Source organism: Mizuhopecten yessoensis, unplaced genomic scaffold, assembly GCF_002113885.1.
Source record: "Mizuhopecten yessoensis strain PY_sf001 unplaced genomic scaffold, ASM211388v2 scaffold9737, whole genome shotgun sequence".
Classification (NCBI taxonomy): domain Eukaryota; kingdom Metazoa; phylum Mollusca; class Bivalvia; order Pectinida; family Pectinidae; genus Mizuhopecten; species Mizuhopecten yessoensis.
In genome coordinates, this window is record NW_018408197.1 from 324,198 (window position 1) to 348,254 (window position 24,057).

Here is a 24,057-nt window from a genome sequence, read left to right on the forward strand (position 1 = left end):
TTGAAAAACTATTTCAAACTTAAAGTCAAGTTTTACTGGGCCTATTAAACTGAAACTTGGTAGGAATAATCGACTCATGGTCTTAACAAAGTGTTGTTATTTTTCGTGTCTATCAGAAATCCAATATGGCTGCCATTTTGATAATTATGACGTAACCATGGTAACTGTGTACAGTCCAGCTGTGCTATTACAGTGAACAGTCCGGGCTATGCTGTTAAATCTGTGACTATGGTGACTGCTAAAAATCTTAGCTATCCTGTTACTTTGGTAACTGTTTACAGTTTTTGCTGTACTGTAACAATAATGACTATTTACAGTCTTGGCTGTACTGTAACTATGGTTGCTGTGTACAATCTTGGCTGTACTGTAACTATGGTTACTGTGTACAATCTTGGCTGTACTGCAACTATGGTTGCTGTGTACAATCTTGGCTGTACTGTAACTATGGTTACTGTGTACAATCTTGGCTGTACTGTAACTATGATTGCTGTGTATAATCTTGGCTGTACTGTTACTATGGTTGCTGTGTACAATCTTGGCTGTACTGAAACTATGGTGACTGTTTACAAACCTAGCTGTGCTGTAACTATGAGAACTGTTTACAATCTAGCTGTACTGTAACTAAGGTTACTGTTTACAATCCTAGCTGTACTGTAACTATGGTTACTGATTACAATCTTGGCTATACTGTAACTATGAGAACTGTTTACAATCCTAGCTGTGCTGTAACTATGGTTATTGTTTACAATCCTAGCTGTGCTGTAACTATGAGAACTGTTTACAATCCTAGCTGTGCTGTAACAATGGTAACTGATTACAATCTTGGCTATACTGTAACTATGAGAACTGTTTACAGGTAAATAAGATGGCCCTGAAGGAGGAAATAGAGCCAGGAGAGCCACTCAGATTTATGCTAATTAACCGAGCACCAGGCTCTACGACTCAGTTCATACTACAGGCACCCACCTTGGATATCAAACAAACATGGATACGGAACATCTCGGCCAGTTTGCAGCTCCAGAAAATCTTTGGTGATCGTATGTATATTTTCTTTTTGTAAAGAACAACGTTGACATCCTTCATGTACAAACAATAGCCATTATATCAAGAATGTGCTTATTAGATATCTGACATAACTTGTGGAAGTAAGAGAGCGCCAAACCACACTTTCGAGCACACCAGGGGTCAAACAGTGACCTCTAAGTCGACCAAATACTGTCGATGGGTAAAGTTTAAAGTTGTGGTGAAGTCTCTTTCACGAAGCAGTTATTAACCATTTGGAGTTCTACAATAACATTTTGAGGTTTCTTTGAATATATTTATGTGAATGACATAATATTGTTTCAACTGTTTCAATTCAGAAACATCTCCCCTTGCAGAAATGAATACATGGTATATCATGAAATTTTACACCACATTGATGATTTGAAATATTGTCCTATTTGTTTGTGCCTTATATACAGTAATCTATATTTAAATCTATTATGGATTGTATGGCTAACCCTACGGTGTACCAGGAAGATGTTAAAACAATATCTGTATACTGATTGTAGGCTTGGCTAACCCTACTGCGTACCAGGAAGATATCACCAAAGAGTTGTAAGTACTTGTATCAACGATCAGTTGGAGTATTTTTTTCCTGTCAGCAAAACACTCAAAATAAAACTTGTCTATTGCTGACAAAATTCGTCATTGCTTGGTACAAGAAATGGCTTTCTTGAATCTACTGCAGAAATCTTTCTTTATGATTGCAAGCAAACCACTTGAGTAGGGCAGTCACAACATTTGAGTTGGGCAGTCACAACATTTGAGTATGACGGGTACAACACTTGAGTAGGGCAGTCACAACATTTGAGTATGACAGGTACAACATTTGAATAGGTCAGTCAACATTTGAGTAGGTCAGTCACAATATTTGAGTAGGGCAGTCACAACATTTGAGTATGACAGGTACAACATTTGAATAGGTCAGTCACAACATTTGAGTAGGTCAGTCACAATATTTGAGTAGGGCAGTCACAACATTTGAGTATGACAGGTACAACATTTGAGTAGGGCAGTCACAACACTTGAGTATGACAGGTACAACACTTGAGTAGGGCAGTCACAACACTTGAGTATGACAGGTACAACATTTGAGTAGGGCAGTCACAACATTAAATAGGGCAGTCACAACACTTGAGTAGGTCAGTTACAACATTAAATAGGGCAGTCACAACACTTGAGTAGGTCAGTCACAACATTTGAGTAGGTCAGTCACAACATTTGAGTATGACGGGTACAACACTTGAGGAGGGCAGTCACAACATTTGAGTATGACGGGTACAACACTTGAGTAGGACAGTCAGAACATTTGAGTAGGTCAGTCACAACACTTGAGTAGGGCAGTCACAACACTTGAGTAGGGCAGTTACAACACTTGAGTAGGTCAGTCATAACACTTGAATAGGGCAGTCACAACACTTGAGTAGGGCAGTTACAACACTTGAGTAGGGCAGTCACAACACTTGAGTAGGGCAGTTACAACACTTGAGTAGGGCAGTCAGAACATTTGAGTATGAAGGGTACAACACTTGAGTAGGGCAGTCACAACACTTGAGTAGGGCAGTCACAACATTTGAGTATGAAGGGTACAACACTTGAGTAGGACAAGTACAAAACTTGGGTAGGGCAGTTTCAACACTCTAGTAGGTCAGTCACAACACTCCAGTAGGTCAGTCACAACACTTGAGTAGGGCAGTCACAACATTTGAGTAGGTCAGTCATAACACTTGAGTAGGTCAGTCACAACACTTGAGTAGGGCAGTCACAACACTTGAGTAGGGCAGTCACAACATTTAAGTAGGGCAGTCACAACACTTGAGTAGGTCAGTCACAACATTTGAGTAGGTCAGTCATAACACTTGAGTAGGGCAGTCACAACATTTGAGTAGGTCAGTCATAACACTTGAGTAGGTCAGTCACAACACTTGAGTAGGGCAGTCACAACATTTAAGTAGGCCAGTCACAACACTTGAGTAGGGGAGTCACAACATTTGAGTAGGTCGGTCATAACACTTGAGTAGGTCAATCACAACACTTGAGGAGGGCAGTTACAACACTTGAATAGGGCAGTCACAACATTTGAGTAGGGCAGTCACAACATTTGAGTATGACGGGTACAACACTGGAGTAGGGCAGTTACAACACTTGAGTAGGGCAGTTACAACACTTGAGTAGGGCAGTCAAAACACTTGAGTAGGTCAGTCACAACATTTGAGTAGGTCATTCACAACATTTGAGTATGACGGGTACAACACTTGAGTAGGGCAGTCACAACACTTGAGTAGGTCAGTCACAACACTTGAGTAGGGCAGTCACAACATTTGAGTATGAAGGGTACAACACTTGAGTAGGGCAGACACAACACTTGAATAGGGCAGTCAAAACACTTGAGTAGGGCAGTCACAACATTTGAGTAGGTCAGTCACAAATTCTAGTAATTCTGTGCATTAGCAATCTGTAGACAAGTATTTTGGAGGATATTTTCAATAATTCTATTGTTGATTCTCTTCTTTGTAGATTTGCACCAGATCTTAGTAATCCTCAAAGAGAGCCCCACCTCAGGAAGATGCAGTCCCAACCTCAACCAACTTCAAAGGGAGACAACTCCCGCTCTCAGACGCCACCTAGTGGCCAAATTAAAAACCAGATGTCGGATCCTCAGAAGTACTCACGTTGTCGCTCGGTCCCGGGGCCGACAGATGAGTCTCCGATATCCCCCGCTAACTGTGATCAGGATAGTAACCCACAGGGGCCCCCCATGAGGGAGGCCTCGCCTAAACCTAAACATTTTATTACAAAGAAATCAAAGAGTGACACTCCTATGGGCACAAGGACAGATGTTGGTAGTAGCCCGGATGTTGTTTACAATAGGACTAATTCTCGGGAGTTACCCCCCCTTGGGGGCCCCAGTGATGGAGTATCAGCGGGGGAAGGTGATAGCAGTATGGTAAGTTCACAAAACTCTCCAGCATCATGATATCGTTGAATGCCCCCGTATATGTGTGCTGCTGTCCATGTAATCCAGTAGTCTTCTCCGTTCTAGAGGTTCCTACTCACTGCGGAAATTGTACTCACTACGGAAATCGTACTCTGAACAAACACTGAACAGAAACCGCGCCGGGTTGAGAAACCCTGCCCGGTACAGAAAGCCGTTCTCAGTGTAGGACCGTGTTTGGTAGAAAAACTGTAATGGACAGAAACAATACTCGGTTAACATACCATGGTCTTACAGTGTATCAATTAGCATACCTGTTACAAAGCTGTACTTGGCTCAAAGTTTACCGATAGAATTCATGTCTTCATGAACACCAATCCGCTACGTGTACTGTGTTATTTGAAGTAGAGAGAGGAGAGAGGGAGAAAAAATGTGTCGGCCAAGACGATATTTTTTCTCATGCATATTGACTGCATCGTACAGTATAGTGCATCCTTCATAATTTCACCACTGCGTTGTAGTCAAGGATCGTTGTAACAGTTGCCGGATCCTAAAATACCCTTTGACCTCCCACTTGTGTGTCACTAGTTCCTACGTTCTCTTGGATGAGTGGATGCCTACTGTAGTTGAAATTAAAACTTAATAATATGTGTTTTGTCCGGAATGATCTAACAATTTGGAAACGTCGAAATACATGTGATTTGCATGAATGAGAAAATTGTTTATGTCTCTGTCTATATATGTGTATCAGCCATTCAATACATGCTTCTCAAAGACTATGATTGATGCCATTTTTACAAGCTTGTATTGGAATCAGATCAACAAATCATGAAAATGTTGAATTTGTTTTGTTTTGAAATATAAGTTTTCGATGTTAATCTGCTGGAAAATACATGCTTTTCTGTTATAACAAATGTTGCCACTTTTGCAAGCTTGTTTTGTAATCCAATCAACATAAAATTTTGATAGTTTTGAAAATGAAATGGCCATTCTTTGTGACTTGAAATCGTGCCGATTTTACAGGCTTTGCTTTGGAATTAGATTTTTAAACATTGGTACAAAAATGTTTTGTTGGCAAACCAGTTCCAAAAGATTGTAGATAGTATTTATTTGAGACAGAACATTGAGTATAGTATTTATTTGAGACAGAACATTGAGTATGTAATGGAAACAGTCTACATCACAGTTGTATGGCATTTACTGTTAAGCCTCTCTACTCTACAATAGGATGGCCAGTGTCAGTTGTGTTCAAAAATATTAACTCATTATAGGCATTTTCCTTTAATTGACTAAACATTAGAAACAACATCTTATTTCAATTTAATTCAAAATGTTAAGGCAAGCCAGAAAGAGGAGGATTGATTTATACTTAAGGAAAAGCGTAGGATATGCAGACATGCCGTATAATATCGTTGTAATTTAGAACATTTTCTTGTGTGAGCAACACCTCAAGATGTGGCGATCAAAATATTTTAAATGTTGAAAAATGTGTTGAAGTCTGATTTTAACTTAAGGATCCCTGTACCACTGCCAAAAACTTTATTCAAGTGGTCGGAAGTATCCTGGCCCAACTGTAAATTTAAACTTAAATTTAAATTAAAAAAATAAATGAAATGTACATGTTAATACAGCTATGATGTACGTAAAATGTATTTAAGTTAGGAGAGGGCTTAATTAAGTTGTACGAACTTGTGCCCAATCCTTTTTGTCATTTTCAAGGCAATAAAAATATGTTTTAGACGACTGTGCTACAGTTATATCCAAACGAAAATTAAAGGGAGATAACTGTTTACATGTATATGGAAAACCACAATGCAGTGGGACAGGGATTCTCAAATTGGAAACATATGGCTGTGTTGTTAAACCTGGAAACATGAAATTTAAATGTCAATGTATTTTATACATTCACCTACAGAACCTTTTAATCAAAACCTTGGCTGCTGTAGTTGTCTAGTATATTAGATGTATGTATCCATCTGTTATTAGAACATTTTCTACTGATTTCAAAGTACAAAGTTACCTTGATAAAAATTTCAAACTGAAAACATTTATATTAGAATTCAAAACAATAACATGAAAGGGAAGTATTTTTAGAAAATTGAAAATAAAGAGCATATACCTTGAATCCTAAAAATGGTACGGGGACAAAAATACAAAACCAAAAAATGCTGAATATTAACACTATCATGTAGAGTTGTAAAACAATTCACGTAGATCTGTAAAATATATTGAGATTACCTTACTTGTGATCTTATCTGATGATGTACATGTAGTTTATTAACCCAGGTGACCTAATCAAATTTGTAAATCGCCACATACATTTGTACTTATACCGACTATAAAATGCAGATAAATTTGAGATGAGTTTTTGTCAGTTTAGAAATAATGTTAGTATGTATTTTTTTTTAAAGTTTTCAATTCAATTTTTTTTTTTTTATTAATAATTAGGTTACTGATGGGGATTTTTCATCGTAGGTGCTTAAAAGAGGAGTTACATTACCTTGTTATAAATATCCGGGGCCAAGTGTTATTGTTCCTGTCTTTATACCGTCACAAGCCATACTCAGCATGTTGTAGTCAGGTCTTAGTGCATGTCCAGTGCTGTCCATAACACTGACATCTCCTGAAATTGAAGTATGTTATTCAAAATCTGGACTTTTTTAATTTTTGGTAAAACTCAAAACTGCATCATATTGTAGGGAGTGTCTACTAAAATGGAAAAGCGTTTGTTTAATTTTGAATGTACGACACATGAAACTTCAAAATATAATATTTACTTTCAAAGCTGTTGACCTCCAGGGTACTGTTTTGGTTGAAGACATCACACGATTCTCGTCAGAGTCACGATTCTCGTCAGACACACAATTTTCGTCAGAGTCATGATTCTCGTCAGAGTCACGATTTTCGTTAGTCACGATTGTCGTCAGAGTCACGATTCTCGTCAGAGTCACGATTCTCGTCAGACACACGATTCTCGTCAGAGTCACGATTCTCGTATCTTTAACTGATATAAGATGGCTAAATTACTGCTACATCATTCATAATACAGAAGCCTTACCTAGGCGAGCCTTGAGTTGTTAAAGGTTCCTTAACTATCTCTGAAAATGTTTTGTTTTAAATGTCTAGTCACTTCATCCTAAATTTAGATATTGTAGATCTCAACAACTTTTAATTCACATGTAAGATAGCGACAGTTTTAAAAAGCATTAAAATTTCAGGCAGACATAAGGTTGAAGGCGTTAATTGGCTAAAACCTATCAACAACATACAAATATAAACACAGTGTGATGTCAGCATATATTCTGTATGATATCAGCATACAATGCAGTATAGTTTGTGTATTGCAGTATAGTTACAGTCTAAACTGCGATTATGGTTTCACAATATATTGCAGTAAAGTTTCAGTATAATATATTACAGTGTAGTTAAGTGTGTATATGTATATATATATATATAGCAGTATAGTTTCAGTAAATGGATTAACAAAACAGCATGATATCAGTATTAAAATATGAGATAATTTTGGCATTTGGTGCTTCTACTTAAACACAAAAATAGAAGTATTTATTTGGAGTGAATGTTTTAAGCGTGTCCCATAGACATTAGTACATGATGTTAATTGTTGTATTTCAGTGGTTTTTTAAGCCCCTAAATATGTACACCAAGTACTTGACAACATAATGAGGAAAATATCAACATTGTGTAAAACAGTTGGGTGATTGTATTATTCTGTGTGTACCCTCTTATAAAGGTACAAAGCAGTTAATAAGATTATCATATTTCCAGCATATTTCCAGTTTTGTGCAGCATAGCTGATCGTAATGCTAATCTGCAGTATGAGGGTAGCTATACTGATGTTGCAGTATTATATAAACACTGCTGACTGACAATCATTAACAGGAGTAGTAGTGCTGTAGTCAGTATAGAAACAACATGTAATAGTTTTATACCAAATGGGGAACATTCAGCATAGCTCTTTACTAATAATATATAGGTAGATCTTTCAATCAGCTGTTCTCGACAGTTTGTTTACTTTACGGTATAGAAGAGATATGTTTGTATTGTTATTTTCTATTTAGGTACTAATAACCATACTGCATCAAATACATGCTGCAAATTGTACGAGGCAGTATGGAGGCAGTAAACCATGCTCCAGGGAGTAAATATAATACATATATATATATATAATAGCAGGAATATATTATACAAGTAAGGTTCACTACTAAAATTAATGACCTTATACTGCATTTAACCTGTTCTGGTATGAATAATTGACCAATGTGCATGTCTTGTGTCTGTACTGCTGTTAGGCTGCTGAATCGGGAGTATTGTTTCAGTATGCTGCAGCATTAGCAGTATAATTTCAGTATACTTAAGTTTGAGATATAGATAAGCTTGTGTGTCCCATTTCAGAAAGCATAAATACTAATGTTCATCTGTGTCTTGCTATTGACGCTTGAAAGTATCATCACAAGAAAATATAGCTCTATTTTTACATTCTCTATACAGAATCTTATGTCTATAGCCCAAATTTTCTTGTCGGTCATAGTTTTACCATCAAAGTTAAGTGTATTTATCACAATCAGAGTAAACCCCCTCACAAATTGATCTGCTGTTTATATATCCAATCAAAAAATGTGATAAAAAGACCTCCTTGACATGTAATGAAAATCAATGAGTTAGCTCCCTTAAGTAAAAGTTACTGTCCCTATATGAAGAGAGTTAGCTCCCTTTCTAAAAATCCCCCCCTCCCAATGTTTGAATTAAATTGACATAATTGAAATAATATCAGTTCCCATGAAAAAAAGTTTATATTAAATTGAAATAATTGAAATATTTAGTTCCCATGAAAAAAATACACCTCTTAAATTAAAATCGTGAAATAAAATTTAACGATTTAGCTCCCAACAAAAAGTGTACCTGCCTTTCTATAATGAATAAGGATTAAAGATTTATCTCCCTTGAGTTATGTACCCCCTCTCAGATGAAACTGGGTGAATCGGCTCTTTTTGTAAAAAAAATTCAAGAGAATGAATAGGAAGAAGGCAAAACAATATCGTCACTTGTAAACTGTGAAATGAGTTTCATATTTTCTTTTCATTAATTTTAGTGAAATAAGCGAATTAAACGTTTTCGGTTCCTTATCTCACTAGTGTGTGTATTGAGGTTTTCAACAGTGTAGAATATGTTTCTTTGTCTCATAAGCTTCATTATTTGTAAAATGAATATGATTATGTGTGTTTTCAAAGTGTTGGATTTTTTTAATTTTTTTTTTTGTTAATTTTGTTATGAAGATTAAAATTGACAGCTCTGTGCAATAGTTCACTGTGTTATTGTGAATGTGGATCCCACCATTTCCAAACTATAACTTTTTTTAATTTATTCATTAATGAAATGTATCATAGTCGAGATTGATGAGAAGATGATTCTGTTCTCAAAGTTTGAAACCAGAATTTTGATTAACTGTTACCATAGCTACTTTGCCAATTGGATCTTTTGTTTAAACAGGTACATGGTTTGACAAAGTTATATAAATGCATATTCTGAGTCAAAGATAAGCTTGTGATAAAAGACAAAACAAAGCATATTTGAAATGTATAGTCTCTGAATCGTTGGTAAGCTTGTAACAAATGAGAGTTGGCACTGCTGTATAGATTTGACAGTGGATATTGACACTATAACATGTTACGTATGCCTGGTTATTATGCAGAAGGATCTAAAGGCTTCCGATGGCTGATTCAATTTATTTAAATGTAAACGTATATAGATATATATATATATATATCCGCAAGAAAGTGGCCTCATCCACCAGTAGACATATATACTAGATTGACGTAGGTGTTGTAGAAAGGAGCCTACTTATGCTTTTTATCAATGATTATGAAAGAAGATGGAGCATGATCTGATGAAATGTTATTGTTTATTGACAATGTAAACTATACACAATAGATTTTATCTACTATATTGATAGAGATTTAGATATTTATATTCAAGTTTCTATATTCAAGTCAAATATTCAGAAACAAGGTCACATGATTTTGAACACAAGGTCATAGATGTTACATTTCGGTAAATAAATCCATTGGAGACAGCATAAAGGGAGATTACTCTAGCCATATATATGGAAACATTGTAACAAGGGAGGTCACTCTTGTTAAAAGGGAGATAACTGTAGCCATAGGAGAATGAGAGAGTGTGTGTATAACAGAAATAGATTAAAATGTGATATTTTGATTTACAATGTATTTAATCTGTGGATGTTTGCAGTCATGTTTATAATAGGTTTTGCTATATATGAATGTATATATGTATAATTTATGATTTTGCTCATGAAGATATTTGTATCAGCTCACTTTCAAGGTCCATTTAAACTAGACTTTAAACAAACTGTAGGTGTTAGATGACCTTTTTAACTTATTATATTGTCTTTATATAAGTAAGGATGGTCTGCATCACCGAAACTGTAAAATGTGCAAAACTAATTTCTCAAATGAACCTTACCCTTCTCACATACTTGACAGTTATTAAGAGTTTGTTATTCATTTAGATACAATCAAACATTGAAGATATTTGTAAATCATCATCAGTAAATAACATTGTGAAAATGCAAGCATAATATTTCAATCCAAATCTGAGTATATAAATATTGAAATTTCTGATTTTTTTTGATTTTTTTAAGAACTGATTATTTTCCATAGTGATTTCCCTCAAAACTAATGTATTATTTTTTTCCACATGGAAGCTTTTGTTTTCTATAACGACTCTGTTTTTACATTTTGAATCTTTTTTACCCGACAGAAGAGTTGTAATTTAAATTTGAACATCTTGTCAAATCGTAGTTTGATACATTTGAACTCCTTATCTTTTCAAAGTGGAAAAAAGATATATCCTTTTGATAAATCTTTGTGATTTAACATGAACTATGAAAAAAAATCAAAAAAATCATTAAACTCAATAATTACTTTATAGTAATCAATTACAGTTATTTATCATGAATAATATTTAATGAAAAGCTGGTCCAATAAAACACCATTTGTGATGTACGTGATCTGTTATTTGGACAAAAAAATGAATATTTACCATAAAAAATAGTGCAAACTACAAATAAGTATTAAATAAAAATTGTTAGCTATTTATTTTGTGTCATTTTAGAAGTAATATTCAAGGAAAATATTGATTAAGAAATTGTGATAATTTTTATACTCTTATTGACTTTTTCGAGAAATTGAGGCCCTCTAGTGTGTCTTTGTACGAGTACGGTACATCAGGCAAAAAACAAATCTGATCACAGAATATCAAAAGGGTGGAATACTCAGAACAAAACGATGATAGAACAAATTTGAAAACAATTAATCTGACAGATTAAAATACATAATTATAATTTCTTTCTTTTTTCTCTCTGTCTCAGATATTCATTAAGTTGATAAGTCATTGTTGCTGTCGGAATTTTAATTGTGATAATTGTACAAACATATTCCTTGTAAACATGGAACATTCATTTCATGGTATGAATTTGGCCTCACACATAAAAATATTTCTCCCTAAAACTCTTATCAACTGTCTACATTTGGTGTTTGGTTCAGAGTGAATTATATGAAGTCTGTTTTTGAATTTTCTGTCTTTGTGAAGCTATATTTACGAGGGTGTGTGTGTATGAGTGGTTTATGAATTTTCTGTCTTTGTGAAACTATATTTATGAGCGTGTGTGTGTATGAGTAGTTCACCTGATTCACCCAATAAATACACTAAAACAGTTGGTATAGTTTAGCATTGGGGAGGTGACAAAGATCCTGAATGGAAGAAAAGGTGNGGGGGGGGGGGGGGGGGGGGGGGGGGCTGTCAGCTGTCATGAAAGTATAAAACAGTTACCAGTATTCAAATTTTTACATAATTTTAGAGTTGTTCCAAAACTGTTCAAAACTATTTCTTTATTCAAATCAGAAAATTGTGGTTGTGTTTAGATCAAATTTTTTATATCATCTCTCATGGTGACCAGCCCTTTTAAGTCCTACCAATGACCACATATAACCTCTGTGACCTCTGACCTTTATTGTGTGAATAATCTAAATGTAGACAATGTGTTTATTGGGTGAGTGAGGATTAGAGCGAGATATAAGTGAAGATTAAATGATTTTTTTGTGTCTTATCATATCTAAATAATTCTACGTAAATTATATCATGTCTGTACGGTGTGTAGTCATAGGTGTGGGGTAATCCATGATAAATGTAATTACACACAAATACACAGATTTCATTCTGACTATATAGGGATTGTCAATCTTGGATATGATATTTTATCATATATCCCCAAGGATTGTATAATTACATATGTATGGTTGTGTAATTACATAAGTGTATGTATGATTACATACCATGTATGTATGATTATGTAGTTACATGTAATTACATAAGTATATGTATAATTGTGTAGTTACATGTAATTACATAAGTGTATGTATAATTGTGTAGTTACATGTAATTACATAAGTGTATGTATGATTACATACCATGTATGTATAATTGTGTAGTTACATGTAATTACATAAGTATATGTATGATTATGTAGTTACATGTAATTACATAAGAATATGTATAATTGTGTAGTTACATGTAATTACATAAGTATATGTATAATTGTGTAGTTACATGTAATTACATAAGTGTATGTATGATTACATACAATGTATGTATGGTTGTGTAGTTACATATGTCTATAACCCCTATGACTATACGTGAGTGCCGTGTGTAGAACTCTATATGTGTATATATAGACGGGCGTACAGACTTGCTGACATAGAGAATGCCAAGTTCTATAGCTGTATCTATCCAATGCTTGTATATTACTGACAGTTAAGAGGAATTGTCCAACATAACAAAGTCAAGAAATAAAGTCTTGTTTATCAGATCTAAATCTTGTCTTCATTATCTTTTACTGTGGGCCACGGTGACTGAGTGGTTAATAAGTCTGACTGACCGTCTGCGATGGGTCACAGGTATGAGGCCTATGTGGGGCAGCTGCAAGGTATGGCTGCAGGTCGATGGTTTTTCTCCAGGTAATCTGGTTTTCCTCCATCACCAAAACGTGACACATCCTAAATGACTACAGCTGTTAAAAGGACATAAACCACAAACCTGGCACGTTCTTCAGTGACCATAGCTGTTAATAGGACGTAAAACACAAACAAACCAAACCTGGCACGTCCTTAAATAACCATAGCTGTTAATAGGACGTAAAACAAAAACAAACCAAACCTGGCACATCCTTAAATGACCATAGCTGTTAATAGGACGTAAAACAAAAACAAACCAAACCTGGTACATCCTTAAATGGCCATAGCTGTTAATAGGACGTAAAACAAAAACAAACCAAACCTGGCACGTCCTTAAACGACCATAGCTGTTAATAGGATGTAAAACACAAACAAACCAAACCTGGCACGTCCTTAAATAACCATAGCTGTTAATAGACATAAAACAAAAACAAACCAAACCTGGCACGTCCTTAAGTGACCATAGCTGTTAATAGGACATAAAACACAAACAAACCAAACCAAACCTGGCGTAAAACACAAACAAACAAACCCGTTTTTTTTTATGAACTCAATAATGTGTTGAAAGATCTACAAAGTGAGAAAAGAAGTAAATATTATATTACAAACATATCAAGCCACACCCACAATATTTGAATATCAAACCACACCCACAATATTAACATACTTAACCACACCCACAATATGAACAAAATAAGTAAATATATTACAAGCATATCAAGCCATGCCCACAATATTTAAATATCAAACCACACCCACAATATTAACATACTTAACCACATGCACAATTTTAACATAATAAGCCACACCCACAATATTAACATACTTAACAACACTCACAATATTAACATATCAAACCACATACAAAATACTAATTAAACCACATTGTATCATTACTGGCATTCATTGACATATCACACCACATCACAAATTGATCAAGGCACAACTATTTGTTACTGATTGATTAGATTGATGGGGCTACAAGTTGTTTTTGCAGTTAAAATGGAGCCATGGACAAATTGAACTAAACTTAATGGATTAACATAGCATTTTTCATTTAAAAAACAAACAAAAACATATTGGCAACAAAACAGTATAATTTATTGAGGTACATCGGATGTTTAAACATTACATAGTATTTTTCATTTTTAAAACAGAAACAAAAAAACATATTGGCAACAAAACAGTATAATTTATTGAGGTACAACGGATGTTTAAACAATGAACTTTAACAGGTAGATTATGAATTCTGGCTGATAAAATTCCATACTCATACAATATACAGTTTGTAAATAATCACAAGCCTTATCAGAATATAAGTCTTGTAACAAGTCTTCCCTCAGTTTGTGTGACCAGTGATAAAGGATATCGTATGGTTTCTGACATTGGAACTCTTCTGTAAAGAGGTAGCAGACCATAATAAAATAGCACAACATCCTTAACTCATTCACCCCTGAAATTTCATAATGAGCTATTCCAACCTTTGAATTGGAAGAGTTCAAATGTGTCTGCAGGGGATGAATGAGTTGATGTGTCTTATCATGAACACTGCAGTAGGAAAGTTAAAGGTCTTTATACTACAGCCATTTTTCAAGATGAGTTTCCACATTATATAACAATTAACCAGAATTGTAATACACTGGTTGGGGGATGTAGTGAGAGGCTGTATACTTAGTTATTACTGTACCAATCATCATACCTCATCAGTTCAAATTCTACAAAGAAATATTCAAATTAGCCCTTTTTCAAATTAATGTTAAGTTCCTGATCCAAACAACATCAAGGAGATTTCTCATATTTCTTAAACCATTTATTGATATCAGAGACTTTTGTGGTTTCTGGATTTTCAAATTGGTCCAGTTTGACTGGATTCAAAGGGAGATAACAAGTGAGATAAAATAGCAACAAGGGAGACAACTAGAGCAGACAACAGGACCTTTGAGGAGCAGGACCTCATGGTTTATGGTAATGAACTTAAGTGACTTTTATTTTCTTCAATAGTGTGTAGTTTGGTGGCTTTAGTGTGAAGCAAACGAACATTTATGTAAAATAAATTTTGAAATGTGTAAATATTGGTTTTTTTTCTTAAATCTGTTGTTAATCAATTTCATTTTTTGCTGTTGTAAATTTGTTATAACAAAAGTTTATAATAAAAATCGTTCTGACTTTATTTTTATTTTCGTTTTGTAGTTTTGTTCTGTAAGGTTTTTTTCCTTTTTCATCTATGACATTTCACTTTCTCATGAATATTTAAAATCTTTAACTGGTAACAATTGATGTATAAACTATTGTTTTGATATACACTTTTTCAGACGTGTTATTTATTTTTTTGATAATTTTGCCTTGCTATCAATGTGCTTGATTACGATTGCTTAGAAGTAGATGCATGTGTTTTCAAAAATCAATAAGGTAAGAAATAAAAGTTCTTTACAAGAAAAAAACTAACCATGCTTTTATTAGTGCATGTTGCATTGTGCTGCATTCCATCTTCACATCAATACAGGTAAGAGCTTTGTTAACTTACCTATTTTTCAAAATATAAATTTCTTAAAAAAGAACTTTCAAGATTTGTAAATATTTCAGATGAACATTTTAAATCTTTATCCAGGAAAACCTTGTTTGTTGCCACCATTTATCTTAAAAAAAAGAATGTTACACCTCATTAGGGAAATACAGAGGAAACCTTCAAAGAACAAAAGTTCAAAAAAAAATGGAACATTGAAAACTGTTGGAGAGCTGGCAAATAAAATAAGGGNAGCCGGAATTAGGAGTAATATACCAAGACATGAACGTATTTGTCAATTGTGTAATGTAAGAGATATCGGAGATGAATTCCATTATATATTTGAATGTCTGGCATTAGATAATGAAAGGAAAATGTCTCTATCCTCTATGTTAATTAGGTGTCATTATATAAATATGACATTCATTAGCAGGTGACAGTGAATATTGTCAACCCGAGAAAACCATTGTCACCCGAGGCGAAGCCGAGGGTGACAATGGGTTTTTGAGGGTTGACAATATTCACTGTCACCTGCTAATGAATGTCATATCTATTTTGTTACACCAAAAGTCAATGTAGCTCAGAAACGGCAGCAAACCTCGATAATGACATCTTGTTTGTTGATAGTCTGCTGTTTACAATCGCTATCGCACCGGCGCTTGATGAAATTGGCTGTTGCCGTCAAACGTTCTAGTGACCATCACAGTGGGGAAACGAAGCGGTGCACGCACATTTTTTGCGCATGTGATATTTTTCACTGTCTCATGGCAATATCACACGCGCCCCTTAAAACCAATGTATTTTCGGAGGGTGACAGAGATTTTTGTTTAATTTTCTCCCAACCAATCAAATAGCTAAAAATTCACTTGAGGTGTAACAAATCAAAATAGTACCTGCAGAACATTCAGAGATGTGACAAGATTATGATGATATATTGCTATAAAGCTAATTATAATCAAATCTGATTCTTGAAAATGTTTTTTTCTAAAACTCGGAATATTTTTGAATGCCTTTCCAAGACAAAATTGTAATCAACAAAAATATATAAACCATAGCATGACACATGTCGAATCTTTGATCAGTATTCACGATGACTTGTGGAAGAAATGAATTAAAAACCCTCAGTAAACTATCATGCTATATGCAACTTCCAAAGTGTAGCTCAGAAACTGGAAATAATCTCCGGAGAAAACAGAAGGAATGGGCTAGAACTGTAATTCATGAGGGGGAAAAAAACAGAAGTAAAGGGCATGTTTTGATTGTAATACAGAAAACACATGGAAGTAACAGATGGGTAAATATTACGATCCAGGGCTGAATGATTTTTTGAAACAAAACTACAAAAAATATATTTTCAAATAAGCGTGAGTGAAGATATAGCTAGGAGGCAAATTTCCAAAATTCAAAAAGTCTGTATAATTAGACTGTCATATATTCATAGTCAAATCTGTCCTGAAATATATTTTCCAGAGTAATACTGGTTTGCCCTGACATAACGAGAGTCGATCTACTGGGGTATATAGTGTAATTGTCAGAATAGAATGTTTTTGGCCAATTTTGAGAAAAATACGGATTGGACAGTCAGTCCGGTAGACTGAGTGTACTGCAGCTGTGTAACGTTATCAGGTGTAGAAAGATTTGCAGCCATGATTATAAAATCAAATGAAGCCTTGTTTGGATGTTTAAAAATACTGAAATAACAGAATCATTTACCAATACAAAAGTTTAACGTGTACATGACTTGGTTGTTTGTGTAATAATGATTTTTTTTTCTGGTACTGTGTTCTCAATAAATCAACACAACATTTTGCATGCCTAAACCTATTCAGACACCTAATGAAATTTGTACAACATTATCTTGTGCAGCAAACATTTCCATGTGATATTAAGTGTGTGCTATTTCATTACCATGGCAGCCGACGGGGGAAGTTGTACACATTTGTAAGGTCATCTGTGACTACAACTCCGTAAAGGAAGATGAGATCACAGCCCTTCGTGGCGAAATCGTCCAGGTGATGTCATCAAATCAACAGGAGATGTTCTTTGTCCACCGTCCGGCCAATAAAAACTCTCCCGCGGCTGAGGGCTGGATTCCTGGCTATGCCATCGGGCCAAGAGATGGCGATGGGAGTTTGAGGTAGGTGAAGAGCCACGTTAAGGTAAAGGGTTTCAGTCCCTTATGCCGTTCTTTGTCATGTAATTTGAAGTTGGCATCAAATAAAGACAAAAACTTCCCCCTGAAAAGTGTTAATTTTGTCAGATAGTAACAGTAAATCTCAATAACAGCAGTGTCATCAGATACAGGACGAAGAATTTTCAACACAAGTGTGAATAATATTCTGCAGCTGTATACAGTGAAACCTGACTTTACTGACACCTGACTTTAAGGACATCCTGGTATATAGTAAAACCTGGCTTTACTGACACCTGACTTTAAGAGCATCATGTTTTATAGTGAAACCTGACTTTACTGACACCTGACTTTAAGAACATCATGTTAGTTAGTGAAACCTGCCTTACTGACATCTGACTTTAAGAACATCATGTTTTATAGTGAAACCTGAATTTACTGACACCTGACTTTAAGAACATCATGTTAGTTAGTGAAACCTGCCTTACTGACATCTGACTTTAAGAACATCCTGGTATATAGTAAAACCTGACTTACTGACATCTGACTTTAAGAACATCCTGGTATATAGTAAAACCTGACTTACTGACATCTGACTTTAAGAACATCATGTTAGATAGTGAAACCTGACTTACTGACACCTGACTTTAAGGACATCCTGGTATACAGTGAAACCTGACTTTACTGACACCTGACTTTAAGGACATCCTGGTATATAGTGAAACCTGACTTTACTGACACCTGACTTTAAGAACATCATGTTTTATAGTGAAAGCTGACTTACTGACATCTGACTTTAAGAACATCATGTTTTATAGTGAAAGTTGACTTACTGACATCTGACTTTAAGAACATCATGTTTTATAGTGAAACCTGACTTACTGACATCTGGCTTTAAGAACATCCTGGTATATAGTAAAACCTGGCTTTACTGACACCTGACTTTAAGAACATCATGTTTTACAGTGAAACCTGGCTTTACTGACACCTGACTTTAAGAACATCATGTTTTATAGTGAAAGCTGACTTACTGACATCTGACTTTAAGAACATCATGTTTTATAGTGAAACCTGACTTACTGACATCTGGCTTTAAGAACATCCTGGTATATAGTAAAACCTAGCTTTACTGACACCTGACTTTAAGAACATCCTGGTATATAGTGAAACCTGACTTACTGACATCTGACTTTAAGAACATCCTGGTATATAGTGAAACCTGACTTTACTGACATCTGACCTTGAGGCCATCCTGGTATATAGTGAAACCTGACTTTACTGACATCTGACCTTAAGGACATCCTGGTATATAGTAAAACCTGGCTTTACTGACACCTGACTTTAAGAACATCATGTTGTATAGTAAAACCTGACTTTACTGACACCTGACTTTAAGAACATCCTGGTATACAGTGAAATCTGACTTACTGACATCTGACCTTAAGGACATCCTGGTATATAGTGAAACCTGACTTACTGACATCTGACCTTAAGGACGTCCTGGTATATAGTGAAACCTGACTTTACTATAGTGAAACCTGACTTTACTGACATCTGACCTTAAGGACAGCCTGGTATATAGTAAAACCTGGCTTTACTGACCCCTGACTTTAAGAACATCATGTTTTATAGTGAAACCTGACTTTACTGACACCTGACCTTAAGGACATCCTGGTATATAGTGAAACCTGACTAACTGACATCTGACTTTAAGATCATCATGTTAGATAGTAAAACCAGATTTTACTGACATCTGACTTTAAGGACATTCTGGTATATAGTGAAACCTGACTTTACTGACATCTGACATTAAGGACATCATGTCAGATAGTGAAACCTGACTTTACTAACACCTGACTTTAAGGACATCCTGGTATATAGTGAAACCTGACTTTACTGACACCTGACCTTAAGGACATCCTGGTATATAGTAAAACCTGACTTTACTGACACCTGACCTTAAGGACATTCTGGTATATAGTGAAACCTGACTAACTGACATCTGACTTTAAGAACATCATGTTAGATAGTAAAACCTTATTTTACTGACACCTGACTTTAAGGACATTCTGGTATATAGTGAAACCTGACTTTACTGACACCTGACTTTAAGGACATCATGTCAGATAGTGAAACCTGACTTTACTAACACCTGACTTTAAGGACATCATGTTTTATAGTGAAACCTGACTTTACTGACTTCTGACTTTACTGACACCTGACCTTAAGGACATCCTGGTATATAGTGAAACCTGACTAACTGACATCTGACTTTGAGATCATCATGTTAGTTAGTAAAACCAGATTTTACTGACATCTGACTTTAAGGACATTCTGGCATATAGTGAAACCTGACTTTACTGACTTCTGACTTTAAGAACATCATGTCAGATAGTGAAACCTGACTTTCCTAACACCTGACTTTAAGGACATCCTGGTTTATAGTGAAACCTGACTTACTGACATCTGACCTTAAGAACATCATGACAGATAGTGAAACCTGACTTTACTAACACCTGACTTTAAGGACATCCCGGTTTATAGTGAAACCTGACTTACTGACATCTGACCTGAAGGACAACCTGGTATATAGTGAAACCTGACTTACTGGCATCTTACCTGAAGGACATCCTGGTATATAGTGAAACCTGACTAACTGACATCTGACTTTAAGAACATCATGTTAGATAGTAAAACCTGATTTTACTGACACCTGACTTTAAGGACATTCTGGTATATAGTGAAACCTGACTTTACTGACTTCTGACTTTAAGAACATCATGTTTTATAGTGAAACCTGACTTTACTTACTTCTGACTTTAAGAACATCATGTCAGATAGTGAAACCTGACTTTACTAACACCTGACTTTAAGGACATCCTGATATATAGTGAAACCTGACTTACTGACATCTGACTTTAAGAACATCATGTTTTATAGTGAAACCTGACTTTACTGACTTCTGACTTTAAGAACATCATGTCAGATAGTGAAACCTGACTTTACTAACACCTGACTTTAAGGACATCCTGGTTTATAGTGAAACCTGACTTACTGACACCTGACTTTAAGGACATCCTGGTATATAGTGAAACCTGACTTTACTGACACTTGACTTGAACAACATCTTGTAACATCAGACATTATTAGCTCACCTGGTCCGAAGAACCAAGGTGAGCTTATGCCATACCGTTTTGTCCTTCGTCAGTACGTCCGTATGTACGTCAACAATTTCTTTAAACGACTTCTTCTTCTAAACCACTGATTGGAATTTAACTAAATTTGACTGGAAGCATCCCTAGGTGTTGGGGATTCAAAATTGTACAAATGATGGGGCTTACCCCCAGGGGGCCGAGGGGCCGGGCCAAAAGGGGTCAATTTGGCTATATTGCTTTAAGCGACTTCTCTGGAACTAAAAAGTGGATATCAACCATATTTGACTGAAAGCATCCCTAGGTGGTGGGGATTCAAAATTGTACAAATGATGGGGCTTGCCCCCAGGGGGCCGAGGGGCCGGGCCAAAAGGGGTCAATTCGGCTATATTGCTTTAAGCGACTTCTCTGGAACTAAAAAGTGGATATCAACCATATTTGACTGAAAGCATCCCTAGGTGGTGGGGATTCAAAATTGTACAAATGATGGGGCTGACCCCACAGGGGGCTGAAGGGCGGGGCCAAAAGGGGGAAATTTGGCTATACTGCTTTAAGCGACTTCTTCTCTGGAACTAAGAGATGGATACCAACCATATTTGACTGGAAGCATTCCTAGGTGGTGGAGATTCAAAATTGTACAAACAATTGGGCTAACCCCCCAGGGGGCTGAGGGGCGGGGCCAAAAAGGGGTATTTGGCTATATTGCTTTAAGCGACTTCTTCTGTAGAACTGTGGCATGGATATTGATCATATTTGGGTGGAAACATTCATGGGAGGCAGGGATTCAGAATTGTACAAATGGTGGGGCTGACCCCCCGGGCTAAGGGGTGGGGCCAAAAAAGTGTATTACTTGGAAATAGTTGAGATCCCAACCATATAACTATGGTATACAATTGCTGAGTATAAAGAGAAGATTGCTCATTTGATTCCAGGATGGCACTAGGGTCTGGCCCCGCCCTTGGAGACATAGTCCCTGGGCCATAACTTTAAAATTGTTGAAATCCCCACCCAAAACTATATATACAAATGCTGGGCATAAAGAGACGAATGCAGTCATGATATCAGAATAGACTCTGGGGTCTGACCGAACCCCTAGGGACCTAGTTTCTTAGTCACAGCTTGGAAACAGCTGAGAGCCCCACCCTAAAACCGTATATACAATAACTTCGAAATGGTTAAGATCCCTACCCCAAAACTATATATACAATTGTTGGGCGTAAAGAGACGAATGCAGTCATGATATTAGAATTGATCCCAGGGTCTGCCACACCTTTGCAGACTTAACCCCTGGGTAATAACTTTGAAACGGTTAAGATCCCCACCCCAAAACTATATATAAAAATGCTGGATAAAAAGAGACAAATACAGTCACGATATTAGAATAGATCCTGGGGTCTGGCCACAACCCTAGGGACCTAGTTTCTGAGTCAAAGCTTGGAAACAGTTGAGATCCCCACCCCATAACCATACATAAAATTGCTGGGCATGACAAAATCTAATACAGTTATGCTACAAGGATTGGCCTTGGGGTCTGGCATATTCCCTTGATCTCATTTGGAGAATATTTTGCCATGATTGCTAAGGTATCCAGGTGAGCGATACAGGCCCTCTGGGCCTCGTCTTATAATGTACAAATGGCTTTTAAAAAAAAATCTAACATTGGTTTCTGAGACATAATTACAACTTTGGCCTCTCCCTGTTAATATTGCTAGGTCACATTTTCGTAGATATATCATATTTTGCTGCCAGCCTATTTCCCATTATTTTGCGTTTGGTATTTTTTGATTTTGTGTGTATAACCCAGCTGTCACACAATCCTCTCTTTGGTCCACAGGAAAAGTTCTTGGCAACTGTTCAAGTTGCGGATGCAGGGTTTGAGACCTGAACGCCGTCCGATGGATGGAACAGCCAGTCTGGACAGGAAGGCAAGAACACTTCCGCTCACGAGGGAGAGGTCAAAGGTCAGATATACAGCATAAACTTGTTTAAAACTCTGATGTTTTGAAGAAAAAATGCTTCTGTTTAAATATAATTTCAAATAAAATATTTTGGAAACTTGACTAGAAACTACTATGAATCACTCTAAAACCAGAACAAACTGCAAGGCTTATCTTAATTTATGAATTTTAAAATTAGAACTACTCTAGGGTGCTACATTTTGGAAATAATTTAAAAATAGAGCTACTGCGGGGAATTCCTTGTTGAACCTAATCTATAAATAGAACAACAATAGAGGATTCCCTTTTTAATCAAACCTACAAATTGACTTACTGCAGGGGATTACCTGTACATGAATATTGATCTTTGTATGATGTATGAACTCAGATTTCACCCTCGGACCTGCTTTATGAGATGTCGCCCACAGTTTATCAGCCAATGGTCAATGTGACAGTCCAGGCCGGTGACACGGCCATACTTACCTGTCGAGTGTGTGGACGACCACGACCTAACATCAGCTGGTGTTTTCAGGAAACCATTCAGATGCTGCCCAGTCATAATGTTAGCATGACATATACAGAGGAGGGCATCGCTGTACTACAGGTATGGTCAGTCTACAGGTATGGTCAGTCTACAGGCATGGTCAGTCTACAGGTATGGTCAGTCTACAGGCATGGTCAGTCTACAGGTATGGTCATATTTCAGGTATGGTCAGTCTACAGGTATGGTCAGTCTACATGTATGGTCAGTCTACAGGTATGATCAGTCTACAGGTTTGGTCAGTCTACAGGTATAGTCAGTCTACAGGTATGGTCAGTCTACAGGTAGACTACATGTATAGTCAGTCTACAGGTATAATCAGTCTACAGGTATGATCAGTCTACATGTATGGTCAGTCTACAGGTATGGTCAGTCTACAGGTATAATCAGTCTACAGGTTTACAGGTAGGGTCAGTCTACAGGTATGGTCAGTCTACAGGTATAGTAAGTCTACATTTATAATCAGTCCACAGGATTACTACAAGTATGATCAGTCTACAGGTATGGTCAATCTACATGTATACTACAGGTATGGTCAGTCTACAGATATACTACAGGTGTGGCTAGTATGTGGTTATGGTCAGTCTGTAGGTACATGTGTATGGTCAGTCTACAGGTGTGGCATGTCTTTAGGTAAACTACAGGTGTGGTCAGTATGTTGGTATGGTCAGTCTGTAGGTGTGGCATGTCTACAGGTAAACTACAAGTGTGGTCAGTCTAGGGGTGTGGTCAGTCTGTAGGTGTGGCATGTCTACAGGTAAACT

At 36.2% G+C, this 24,057-nt stretch overlaps 1 protein-coding gene across 2 annotated transcripts in view; it reads left to right on the plus strand.

Moving 5' to 3' along the window:
• Positions 1-24,057, plus strand: part of LOC110458743 (kalirin-like) — a 237,422-nt gene that overhangs the window by 200,922 nt on the left and 12,443 nt on the right. For both annotated transcript variants that reach the window (XM_021510631.1, XM_021510630.1), the window contains 6 exons: positions 857-1,037; positions 1,554-1,599; positions 3,562-3,991; positions 17,449-17,669; positions 22,650-22,776; positions 23,141-23,356. In XM_021510631.1, coding sequence (XP_021366306.1) covers positions 857-1,037; positions 1,554-1,599; positions 3,562-3,991; positions 17,449-17,669; positions 22,650-22,776; positions 23,141-23,356 — 1,221 coding nt within the window. The remainder of the gene's footprint in view (positions 1-856; positions 1,038-1,553; positions 1,600-3,561; positions 3,992-17,448; positions 17,670-22,649; positions 22,777-23,140; positions 23,357-24,057) is intronic.